At 43.0% G+C, this 12,339-nt stretch overlaps 1 protein-coding gene across 1 annotated transcript in view; it reads left to right on the top strand.

The window, feature by feature from the left end:
- Nucleotides 1-821: 821 nt before the first annotated feature.
- Nucleotides 822-12,339, top strand: part of FLT3 (fms related receptor tyrosine kinase 3) — a 42,661-nt gene continuing 31,143 nt past the window's right edge. Inside the window, exon 1 of the mRNA XM_074535272.1 lies at nt 822-988. Coding sequence (XP_074391373.1) covers nt 934-988 — 55 coding nt within the window. The 5' untranslated portion in view covers nt 822-933. The remainder of the gene's footprint in view (nt 989-12,339) is intronic.

Raw genomic sequence — 12,339 nt, 5'->3', positions numbered from 1 at the left:
TTCTGGTACAAATCAGTGGGGCTTGCTGGCACCAACAAGTTCAGCTACACCAGGGCCAGTTCCACCTCTTGCACACCAGCAACCTGGAGCTGATGAGGAGGCAGCTCCTGAAGCACTATACTCCAAGGAAGGTGGCAAGCAGGGACAGGCTGAGGGCAGAGGGATTCTGCCTCTACAGGCTCGTGTTTGAGCCTGGAGGCCTTTGTTTTTATCCCCTAGACAAGTAATCTGTGTAACAGCTTCAGAACAGCTGTGGCTCGCTTTGAACCTTCCTGCAAACAGTGCTAGTTCCCTGTTCCCCCTGGTCTAAGCACAGCCCCATGCCACAAGCCCACTCCCTGCCCGGGTGGCAGCCCCCAGGGTCTCAGAGGTGACCACAGCAGGTCCTCTGTCACCAGCAGAACAAGCACTCGCCAAGCATGGGAAACCTCCCTCAGCCTGCCATGACAGATGTGGCAGGGTATTCCCGTGGCATTGCACTAACTTCATTTGAAATTTTTTTTTTGAGCTCTTCAGCTTTGGCAAAACACTTGCTCTTCCCCTCATCAGGACTTGTAGAAATTATGCTTACTGCCAGCATGTGAAAGCAGAAATTGTAACTGCTTCAAAAACAAGAGTTGAAGTGAGAAAACACAAATTTACAGGAGAAAATATGTCTTAGTAAGTGCGAGCAAAGGACTGGAGACTGAGCAGCTGAAGTGGAGGCAGCTGCTCAGCTTGGTGGAGGCATCCTCTGACAGAAGGAAGATGCTCCCTGACCCCCAGAGGCGCCCCTCTTCTCCACGTCCCACAGCCATTTCCTTGTGGCTCAGGTCTGAAGCCCTCGCTTTTGAAGAAGTGGTTTCACTGTGGGCAGTGTCAAGCACCCTTAAGGCAACCACCTGCAGGCTGAGTTTCACTTGGGGGCCAGGGCACGGCGGGGCACCACCAGCCATGACAGCGAGTCGGCCCCAGGGCTGCTCTGCTGGAATTCCAGTTCAGCTCACAGGTGAGGTCTTCTCATCACACTCCTCAGCCCCTTTCCTTTCCATTTCCCACTCTCACTGCATCCCTTCACATCTTTCTTTCCCCTTGTATTTCTTTTTCTCTTGAATCTTTTATTTTGTGTCTTATCTTTCTTCTCTCATCTGGAGATGCTCTTCTTCCTCCCATCACCCTAATCTCTCCCAGCCCAGCCTGGCTTTTGCTCTTACTGCATCTGACACATTTTATGCTCAAGGCAAAAAGTATTTTAATTACTGGGTTTTTTTGTTCTCTTTCTTCTGATTTAAATGTATTTCCTGCTGTTAATGCTAGTTTGACCTGAACACTTAAATAATATACCTGCAATTTCCCACATAAATAATCTGTAAATCAGATACCTTAGTAGAGAGAAATATAATGATGCACCATTGTCTTATCAGGTTTTTTTTTTTTGTTGTTTAATGATCTAAATAGAAGAAGGCCTGATATTAATATATAGAAAGTACCTTTGCTTACTGTTTGAGTGAAGAGTTTTGGAATTTAAAGTTTGTTTTCCTCTACTGAGAGCCAGCCTAGCAATTAATTGTTAAGAAAAAAGGAAATAGCATTTGTTTCCATCTCAAATACCTGAAACTGTTTTTCTCTAAAATTAATGGCTTGTTCCTATCAAAAATTATCTTGCTGATTCAAAATCCAGGACTGAGTGCATGTTTTTCTCCTGATTGATACAGTGCTGGTGCATACCTGAGAAAGTTTTTTAACAACCTGTGGTCCATTTTTAGCTCCATATACAGAGATAATAATATTTACTTCAAAGAGCAATTGTTAGGTATTATTCATTCATGGTTGAAAGTCTACGTGAGCTATTTGAAGAGAAGGTGGAGTAAAAATGAAAATGAATAATTTATGATCTCGTGCTTTGCATGACTGTTCATACTACTCAGCAAACCCTGTCAAAAAGGGATTTCTGTATTTTCTTCTTGACTGGGCTTTGCTACTTTTGCAGGCTGCCTAACAAAATAAATAAAAGTTACTGGCATCTGGGATGTGTTGGTGTCCAAAGGGCCCTGTCAGCATGGCTAAGAGACAGTTCTGCAGAGAGAGCAAAAGATGTGAGAGCCCCAAGATATTATCCTCTAGGAGGACTGATGTTCTTTCTGCTGAGATAATATTTAGTCAAGGCAAGGTGTACAGGGAGGCAGTGTTTCTTCTCATAAGGCTGGCTATTGTAGGGAAAAAATGCAAATGCCTTTGGACATACAAAACAGTTAGAATCTGAAGCATCAGAGACAGACTTGACAGCAAAAATCCTGAGAACTGCTAGTTCCACACGTGTCTCTAACAGATCACTCTTAAAAACAATTTTGGTGTAAATAATGTGAAACATTTAATGAATTATATATACTTTCTTAAAAAATGCCTGTGTTCCCTTTAAGAATCTGTGTCTGGAGATAAGACTGAGTAATAAATTGTGTTGACAACAGATGGTATCCATATGATGAACCAGTGCCATCAGAAATGGCAACACTTAACCAGCAAAGGAAAGCTAAAGAATAATAACACCTGTAGGGAAATCTCCACAATATTTCTTTAGACTTAAGGCAGCAGATCAGTCTTAAAATTACAGGCTCAGAACTGCAAAAGTTTCAAGAAAGAACAAGCATCTTGCCTGTGTTACTTGCTGCAAATAAATGCTCCCCAGCAGCAAGGAATTTAATCCCAAGGACTTCAGAAAACAATATACACAATACAATATATATGTAAATACAACTATATACATTAAATGCACTATTCCAGTTTCTTGTCTTACATTCTTCTGGTCATCCCAAACAAGAGTTTGTGGCTAAAGGGAGTGTTATCTAGCATACAATTAGCCTTGCATTAGTGGATGAGGTAGGAGCATGGATGGGGCCTGGGAACAGAGGCAGTAGTAGTTTCGTGTTTTACAAACTGGAGAATTTTGTAAAAAGAAACTTTCAGTGACCTTTCTCATCAGAGGAAGTTTTCCACTGACAACCACTCCTGCTCCCTTTTTTTTTTTTAATTGCACCCCTTTCTTACTGAGAGATGCTCATGAAACCCAGTTTCAGGGCACCTGAGAGAAATGAAGATGTGAGAAGCTGCCTAAAATCTCCTTGTGACTGGAAAATGAGAGGAAATTGTAGATCAGCAAGGACTGCAAACTCAGATCCCAACAAGGTCCAGATTAGATTATGGTGTGTCTAACTGCACAAAAATTATAGGGCAGTACTGTTGAAAATTCCCTCACAGAACATACAAGTGTCCATTAAATTCCTATGGCAGAGATCCTGGAAAATATGAGATGGGCCAGCATGTTTCTTTTGGAGGAGAACCCAGAAATGTGTGGGACCCAGCCACCTGCAGGATCTGTTCAACTCCCAGCAATACACTGATTTCTCTCCAACAAAACAGCTGACAAACATTCCAGAGCAAGTTCAGGCACTGAGCCCTGCCACTGGCAGGGAGGTGAAATCAATGAGCACCCCAGGGGGAATCAAGTTTGATCTTGTCTCTTTTCCAAAACATGCAAAAACTTGAGTGCAAGCTGGTTGTGAATGTTGGATAAGGCCAGTACATGGTTTGCTCACTCAGGGAAACTGTTTGGCCCAGCAGACCACATATTCATGGTCATCCATCACCATATATTTCATGGATCAGAAGATAAGGTATCACTTCTGAAGATTCCTGAAGGTGAAAGGACTGTGCAGGAAAACAGTTTTATTCCAATGGAAGTAAATGCAACTTTAAACTATGGGTGTTTTGTTTCTTGTGAGGTTTGGAGCCATTTATTTTTCCCCTTCTTTTCTCCAGAAAATTCCTCTGGTTACCCATATTCCAAGGTACTGAGAAGCAGAAAGATGCCCAGAGTGTAGCCCGACTTCCATGGCTGCCCCCACATCTCTGCCAGTGTTGGGTGGGTGCTGCTGCTGCTGTGGCTGCTCAGCAGAGGCAAGTTTGTCAGCAGAGCAGGGCTGTGGGCACCCTGTCCTGCTGCAGGAGCCCCTCCTATAATGACCCCCAAAATAATATGGCATGGAGCACCTCCTGCTCACAGGCTTCTGAAAATGTACCTCTCAAAATACCTGAAACTTCATGAAACTCACATTTCAGCTGAGAAGCTGGTTTAGATCTCTGGGTTGATTTAGGTTTTCTGAAAATCTTCCTTTAAAACTGCGGAAAAAATGAGCAGGGCGAACAGACAGAAAAGCTAGCTTATTGCCTGGATGTTTGGCTCTCTTACTGTTGTAAAAGACAATAACACTTAGTTACAGGCACTTACTCCTTTGGTGGCAGATAAGATTTCTAATGTGTGAGATAGAAGGGCTACTTTGAAAAGTGATTTATTGTTACAACATGCTCTATAAGGAATATGTTGGATTTTACATTTGTACAACCGCTTTGGAATTGCAATTGCTTTTAACCCTAACCTCCTAATGAGACAAATAAGAACAACTATATTTATTTTGTTCATTTTAACCATATTTAGTTCCAAATAGCAACTGTGATTATTTTTTTCAAATATCTCAGATTTATTTTTGTCTTTTCTTATTTTGCAGCAAAATTCTTCTCTCCCACTCTCCCTCTTTCTGTCCATTCTTCCTCCATGCACATCTCAGTCCTTCTGCGTTCCCTCGTCATTCCCTCTTCCAGGAAAGTAAGGACAGTATCATCTAGTCAATTATAGAAACTTGTTTTCATTTAAAAGGGAAGTTTTACAGGACTAGGATGACAAGGAGTATCAGTTCTTTATCTGACACCTTCTGTTTTCATTTCTGTTTCAGGCAGACCTTTTTCTCCTTCTTGAATTTGGGTGAGGACTCTTATACCTCTACCCTTAGATACTTAAGTTAAAGTAGCCTTTGCTTGCAAGAAGTTAATAATTCCACTAATGTCAGTAGAAGTGCTACAGTGTGTTGGATAATGAGACTGGAGTACTTAAACGCGGAGCAGTTAGAAAAAAAAAAAGAAAAAGAGTTAAAGCAAACTTACTTATGTCATTAGATGAGATGGATCTGTTTACCTTACTTCAGGGTTGTCTATCCAGCTTCTTAACAGTACAAACATGCCATTCCCATGAGCAAACATCCTCTAGAGAACAATCAAGGATAAGGACAGCCCAGTGCCACTTTCTGATTTGTGGGAGGCCTCTGTGGTGGCATCACACCAGTGCTTCTTTGCCCACAAAGTTGTGCAGTTGTTCACACAATCACAGCAGGGTTGAGGAGGGGACCTCTGGAGGTCATTTGGTCCAACCCCACTGCTCAAGCAGAGCCCTCTAAAGCCAGCTGCTTGGGATCCTGTCCTGGGAGAATTTCAATACCTCTGAGGGTGGAGACCACCACCTTTCTGGGCAATGTGTGTCCATGTTTGGTCGCCCATATGGTGTTAAAGTCTGTGCCCGTTGCCTGTGTGTCACTGGGCACAACCAAGGAGAGCCTGGCTCCATCCTCTTTGCACATTCCCTTCAGGCGTTTGTGCCTCTGAGCTTTCTCTTCCCTGTGCTGAACAGTCCCAGTTCTGTCAGCCTTTCCTCATAGGAGAGATGTTCCTATCCCATAATCGTCTTTGTGGCACTCCACTGCACTGCCCTCCAGTATGCCCATGTCTCTCTTTCACTGAGGAGCCCACACCTTGACACAGGACTCCAGGTGTGTCCTTGACAGTGCTGAGTAGAGGCAAAGGACCTCTGTCTGCTGGCAAAACTCCTCCTAATGTGGCTCATTTTTCACCATACTTAGTGGGGTGGAAAGGTGATGTGGGAGCCAAGAAGAAGCTCCCTTGAGAGGACGGAAGATGTGGACAAGAAGCAGAAGAAGAACCAGCCACAGCATAGGCTCTTCCTCAGAGAGGTTGCCATGGTAGCTGAGGTTCACTGTATTTTCAGCCACTTTTCAGCCACTTCCTAAAAAAGGGTGTCCTCAGAAGTCCCAGTTATTCTTTGCAACTGAATCACAAGTGGCTGGAATCATCCAAAATGTGACTAAAGCAGCAGGAATTTCAGTGAGGTTCCTGGGAGCACCAACCTGAGCAAACTACATTGTTATTCTTCTTCACTTAATGAATGCTGAAATCACTATTTTATCACAAGGCATGGTTTGGATGTCGGCCTGCAATAAATTCTATGGCAAAATTAATCAATAACACTGGATATGTAATAGTATAATGAGAAAAATACTCCAGCAGTTCCTCTCACTGTGAGCTTATTGTTGCTACATAAGGCACTGAATCTGACATACCTATAAGTAATCATTAAAAGCAGGAGTATGTGCTGACTCACAGCTGCCTGTTCTTTGGGGTAAGTTTTTGTCTAGTTTTCCCACAGACTTTTGGTCAGGTTTTCCAATATGCCCCATGTTATACATTATTTGAAAGCTTCAGCCATCTGAATTATTCTTCGATAAAATCTCTATGTAATTTACAAGTTTTCTGCAGTGAGCCATAGGCTGGGCTGCTGACTGTCCTCCTCTAAGAAGACAGGTATTAGCACTGAAAAGCATAATTTTATCCAAAAGATGAAGCTTGCTGAAATCTGTACCAAAATTTCTTAGGACATAACAAGACAGAGGAAAAATTGAAAACAGTGACCAAGTTATTAGGTATTTCTTAAGAAAAACCATGAAAGAGCAAATTCTTGCAGCTGTTTTCATCTGGGACCTGAAAACAGAAGGTTGATGAAAATATGAGGAAAATTTAAAACACAGAGTTTTAAAGAGAATGGACAGAGCTTTCCCTGTTGCTTGTGTCAGGCTCTCTTGAAGTAGGTGGGTCTTGGCAGTAGATTTCTGAGGCAGATTGAGGAAACTTCTCTGCTTCTCATATGTTGAAGAAGATCTTGTAGATTAAGGCGTTGATTACATTTGGGAGAACTAGGGAAGCAAACTTCTTAAGAGAGATAGTGTGATTTCACTACAGAAACTGACATAAGATGGATGTTATCAACAGCAGAGCCCTTTGCTGAGACTTACACTGGATGCAGAGAAACGGTTTACCCACTGTGACAAGTTCTAGTTTAATATATCTTCTGAAGAAATAATTTTGAAGCCACTTTAATAAACAGGGGCACAACCTACATGAAGGTGTTCTTCTGAGAAAGAAGATTTTACTATATCAGTTGTTCTTATGAAAAGAAAACTCGAATTTTTTTCTATTTTTTTTTTTCAAAATTAGAGAATCATTGAATCACTTAGGTTGGAAAAGACCTATAAAATCATCAAGTCCACGCATTAATCCAGCACTGCCAAGTTCACTACTAAATCATGTCCCGAAGAGCTACATTTGTAGGTCTTTTGAATATCTTCAAGGACAGTGACTCAACCACTTCCCTGGGCAGCCTGCTCCAACACATGGCCAACCTTTCTTGAGGAAATCGTTCCTGATATCCAACCTAAACTTTCTTGACATAATTTGAGTCCATTTCCTCTCATCCTCTGATTCTTTACCTAGGAGAAGAGGCTGATTTCCTGCTCACCACACTTTCTTTAAGGTAGTTGTAAAGACCAATAAGGTCCCCCATTAGCCTTCTTTCCTCCAGGCTGAGCTCCCTCAGCTGCTCCTCATCAGACTCGTGTTCTGGACTCTTCCTTAACTTTCTGAAGTATTTTTAAGATTTTGTCTTTCAATTAAAAAAAAAGGAAATAGTTTGCTGGAGATTCCACGGGAAAAAAAAAAAAAAAGATAATGAAGTCAGTCATCAGCGATTTGATTAACGCATGAAAGAATTCACAAGGCACTTCTGTGTCTATGCTTTTTTAAGAACATAAAAAAGCATAGCATCTCCTCCGGCCCGTATCCCGCCGGCATTCCGGCAGCGCCCCCTGCCGTCCGCCCGCCCCCCTGCAGCCACTGCTAACCTGGCTGGCGTCCCTTCCGTCCTAGGGGCAATCCACTTCATTACAACAGCAATCGACATAAAACCTCCTGCCCTCTCACAATACCAAACCCCCCTAGTCGTCTGATCAGCCCTAATCACCGCAGTACTCCTACTCCTGTCCCTCCAGTCCTTGCCGCAGGAATCACAATACTCCTTACAGACCGTAACCTCAACATCATGTTCTTCGAGCCTGTAGGAGGAGGAGACCCCGTTCTATACCAGCACCTTTTCTATTCTTAGGTCGCTGTCCTTTTCTGGGGACTTTTCGGGGGCTGCCTGCGAGGGAGGCGCAGGTTGGAGAGGAGCCGGGAGGGCGGCGGAGGTGGTGGGGGCAGATGCAGGTGCAAAAATAATCCGCGCGAAGGGCTGCAGGCCGTGGCGAACCAGACTGGCGGGTGACAGTGACATTCCAGGATGCTGGATAGCGTCACTGTTGGACCCCATTATTCGTTTTTGACTCAGTATACAGACCCAAATTGAGCACTTTTTGAAGCTACACGACCTCCCCTGCTCCACTTTCTCTCTGCTGTCTTGCTCAGTGATTCAAGTCTAGAGATTCTCGTCCCCTCTCTCCAAATCCTCCACACAGAGCCATCACACTCCACAGACTTCTTTCCACCTCAAATCTCAATCGTGCTTGAACACGAGTGTGAATAATTAAATCAATTCACGTGACATTTATTGTAACTAACTGGTAAGACCAGATAAATGACTGCTCCTGACCCAGACATATCCCAGGCAGTGTTCCAACAGCTGGTCGCAATTAGCATGAGCTGCAGCAGAGGCACCTTGTCACCCATCTTGCTTGTTAAACCCTGTTCTAACATGGTTATTATTCCAAAACACAGAGGAACACCTCTGGCTCTACCATCATACAAGAATGAACAAGGTGCATATTTTTCTGAGCTGGTAGTTATTTAAGCTGAAAGGGTGAAGATGCTGAGGAAGAAAGATATGCAAAAAGATGAGGAAGGACAAAAGTTAAGTTTGATAAGAGAGAAATTAGATATGGTTAAAAGATAGGAACTAGTTTAAGATCAGTTCTTTTTACCTGTCCTGCCTTCCTCTGATTTTTAGCATATTTGTATAGAGTACAATTCTCACTTCAGGATCCACCACTCTGGGGGTGATTTGAGAAAAAGTCTACCACATGCAAAAGTGGAGCTTTTAAAGAGTTAATTAATGAATATTATGCTCATCCATGAGCTCAATAATGAGCTCAATGCCACTACTTTGAAGACTTTTTTCTTACAAGTCATGACAGACATAACAGTTTTCCTGGAAGAAAGGGTCTATCGACCTCCTCTGATGACAAAGAAAATTTTGGAAAGTTAATCCAGAGTCACACTCAGAGGACATATTCAGAAACCAAAGAAGACCCAAATCATACTTTGCTTTGTGTAAATGTTCTGGGCTGTAAAGCAGAGTGGAAGATTGTTCTATGTCTAGGGAAGGCCTGGCTGCTATGCAAAATATTTAGCACCCTGAGCTGAATACAAATACAAGATGGACCCCTTGGTAGGAAGAGAAAGGTTTTCATCTTTCACAGTTCTCCTGTTTCCAAGCTATTGTCTTTCTAGTTAACTCAGACTTTCAGCATATTTTGGAGTGGTTTTCGCGGTTTCCCAAAGGCTACTTTTGTCAGGTCCCATTTGAAAATAAACTTTTGGAAGCAGTTGCATTAATCTGATTGCTGAACTAGCTTAAAGAGAGCTTCTTGTTTTGGTATCTCTTCAGTAGATTCAGACCTTTCTTGTCAGTACCATAACACGTAAGCTCTCTTTGCCTTTTACAGGCATTGCCCAAGTATGTGCCAACACATCTTGATGAAATCTTAGCTTTGTCTTTGGCAGCTAGATGTTTGTCTGACTGCAGTGAGAACAAGATTTCTCCTACTGCCTTTAATTTTGTATAACCTATAAAAAGATAATGAAGATGGAAAGCAGGCATAAACAAACATTGTTCAGAGGCAGCAATTTATTTTCATTTCAGCTTCACTCTAGTTCAGCAATAGACAATATGATTATGCATGCTACATATTTGATATTCTTCACCCAGTGCTTTCAGTCTCTGCAGTTCTTAATTTGGGTTTTCAGGAGGATGACTGATGTGCAGACCATAATAGCAGCCCTTGAAGAGGCCATGTAGAAGTTGAAAGATCAAGATGGCAAATCAGAACATGATCGGTTTTTTTTCTTGATTTTACTTTTTCTGAAAGGCTCATTCATGCTCTGATTTTCTATTTTCTTCAAGACCTACACAAATTTAGGCCACTCAATATCACGTAAATAATACTTACTATCATGTTACTCATTCATTTCTCTCTGTAAAGCATCTAGAATCATGTCAGGTTCAAAACATCCTCCCTTACCCTAAAATCCTTCACAGGAATAAAGGCACGCAGCAGCAGTGGCAAGCTGTTGCAGTTTACATGAAGAGGAGTCACATTTTTACTTACACATGAGGGGGTCAGGGTTCTCACTGCTTCCAGCCTAGTCCCTCACACCATCCTGTACAGCTGCAGTTCCCACTCATCAGACACTTTGTTTGCATGTCTCACTCACAGTCTGGTTGTTACAGCTGTCTAACTTTTGGCTGCAAATCTGCTCCCTGTTGATGTTTAAGTACACCCTCCCCTCTTCTGCTGTGTCCTTAGGACTCCCTCTGACAAGGCAGCATGGGCAAAGGGGAGCAATGCCACATTGGGATACACTGGCTTAGCTTGTACAATCAGAAGTTTAAATTATTCACAAATCAGAAACATAAAGCAAGGGAATGCTCAGCAAGCCAAATGAGTTGAGATTTTGAGGTCGTATTTTCAGGTGGTTTCTGCTGGTGTGTTTTAGAAATCAGAGGACATAGGTGGGTTTCCATCAGCTAAATCCCTCACCGTGAGCAAGGTGAATAGTCTCTGCTGTGAAAAGGGTGAAAAAATCAGCCAACAAACCAACAGAAGTGGAGAATGCTGAGCAGAGAAGGACCTGGTGAAAGGATAGGGAGGGAGCTAGGAATCTGAAGGAATTCAGTATGCTTGGTGTAGATACCTGATGCATGCCTGCCTTTCAGCTGCCCGCTGGCACTATAACTCAAGAAGTGCCATTGTTATTTTTATAGCCAAAGGATGGAGATACATATCTCCACAAAGAAATCACGTTCATCTTTCTTAGGGATAACACACAGGGTTTTACTCAGACATCTGCAGAAGCAGACCATTGCCTGTGCATGCTGTGGAAAGGAGGCAACCAAAATGAAGTGTATGTTGTGTGCCTGAATGAGAAAGACTCAGCCTTAACACACTTTGGCAAGGAGAAGAGATTGTCAAACTGTTGCCAGCTCAGAGCTCAGACAGTTCCAGAAGATACAAATGGCAAGGAGGAGATGGCCCCAAGTCTAACTCATTTCTTCCTGCTTCCAGTTTTGCTCCTTCATAGCCTGCAGAAAGAGACTCATCACATTCATCCTTCAAGCACTTTGTGATATATTTACTTTCTTTCCTTCTTTCAACTCTGCACCTAGCTTTATGTGCAACCTTCTCAGGAACTGAGGGAAAAAAAAAAAATAAAGAAAACAAAGCAAAACGCCGAGGCCTGAGGGCAGAAATATTTCAGGTTGCCAGGAGAAATATGTTATTTTATGATTCACTGCTTATTTGTACTGTTGATGGCTGGCTTTAGAGAATTAATGGAAATCAGACACGTTTCACCCAGCCAGCTGTACAGTCTTCCTTCTGTTTGGTGTAGTGGTGGGTACATGGTTACTGTAGCTCCTTTAAAGCTGAAAGGTGACCTTTCAAGCTGCAGTCCTGCAGAAAGGCTTATAGGAAGCATTCTGGAGAGATGATGCCTTTGAGGCATCAGAAGCTTTCCCACACTGCTCTTTACACATAAGAATAAAGGACTTCTGCTACTTGGGGCATCCACAATTCCTCTGGGCAGCTCATTCCGTGCCTCAAAACCTTCCTAATGATGAATTTCTTCCTAACATTTAATCTAAACCTGCCCTCTTTCAGTTGAAACATTCCCCCTTGCCCTTGTAAAACATCCCCCTCCAGCTGTCTTCTAGCCCTCTTCAGGTGCCTGCAAAGTGCTGAATGGCATCCTTCTTTTCTCCAGGCTAAACAGCCCCAAATCTCTCAACCTGTCTCCGTAAGGGATAATCATTGATAATCCTCTGATAATCTTTGTGCCCCTCCTCTGGACATGCTCCAATGACTCCATGTCGTTCTGTACCCCAGAGCTGAGCACAGCACTGCAGGCTGGGTCTCACAAGAGAAGAGCAGAGCAGAGCAGAGCAGAGGGGCAGAATCCCCTCCCTTGACCTGCTGCCCACACTGCTTCTGATGCACCTCAGGATGAAGTTGGCTCTCTGTGCTGCAGCTGGACACTGCCAGCTCATCTTGAGCTTCTCATCCACAACATTCCTGAGTCCTTCTGCCCCGGAGCTGCTCTCAATCAGTGTTTCGCTCAGCCTGTGTTTGTGCTTGG

The sequence above is a fragment of the Zonotrichia albicollis genome, chromosome 2, assembly GCF_047830755.1.
Source record: "Zonotrichia albicollis isolate bZonAlb1 chromosome 2, bZonAlb1.hap1, whole genome shotgun sequence".
Lineage (NCBI taxonomy): Eukaryota > Metazoa > Chordata > Aves > Passeriformes > Passerellidae > Zonotrichia > Zonotrichia albicollis.
Note: the sequence above shows the minus strand (reverse complement) of the source record. Positions and strands in the feature narration are given on the sequence as shown.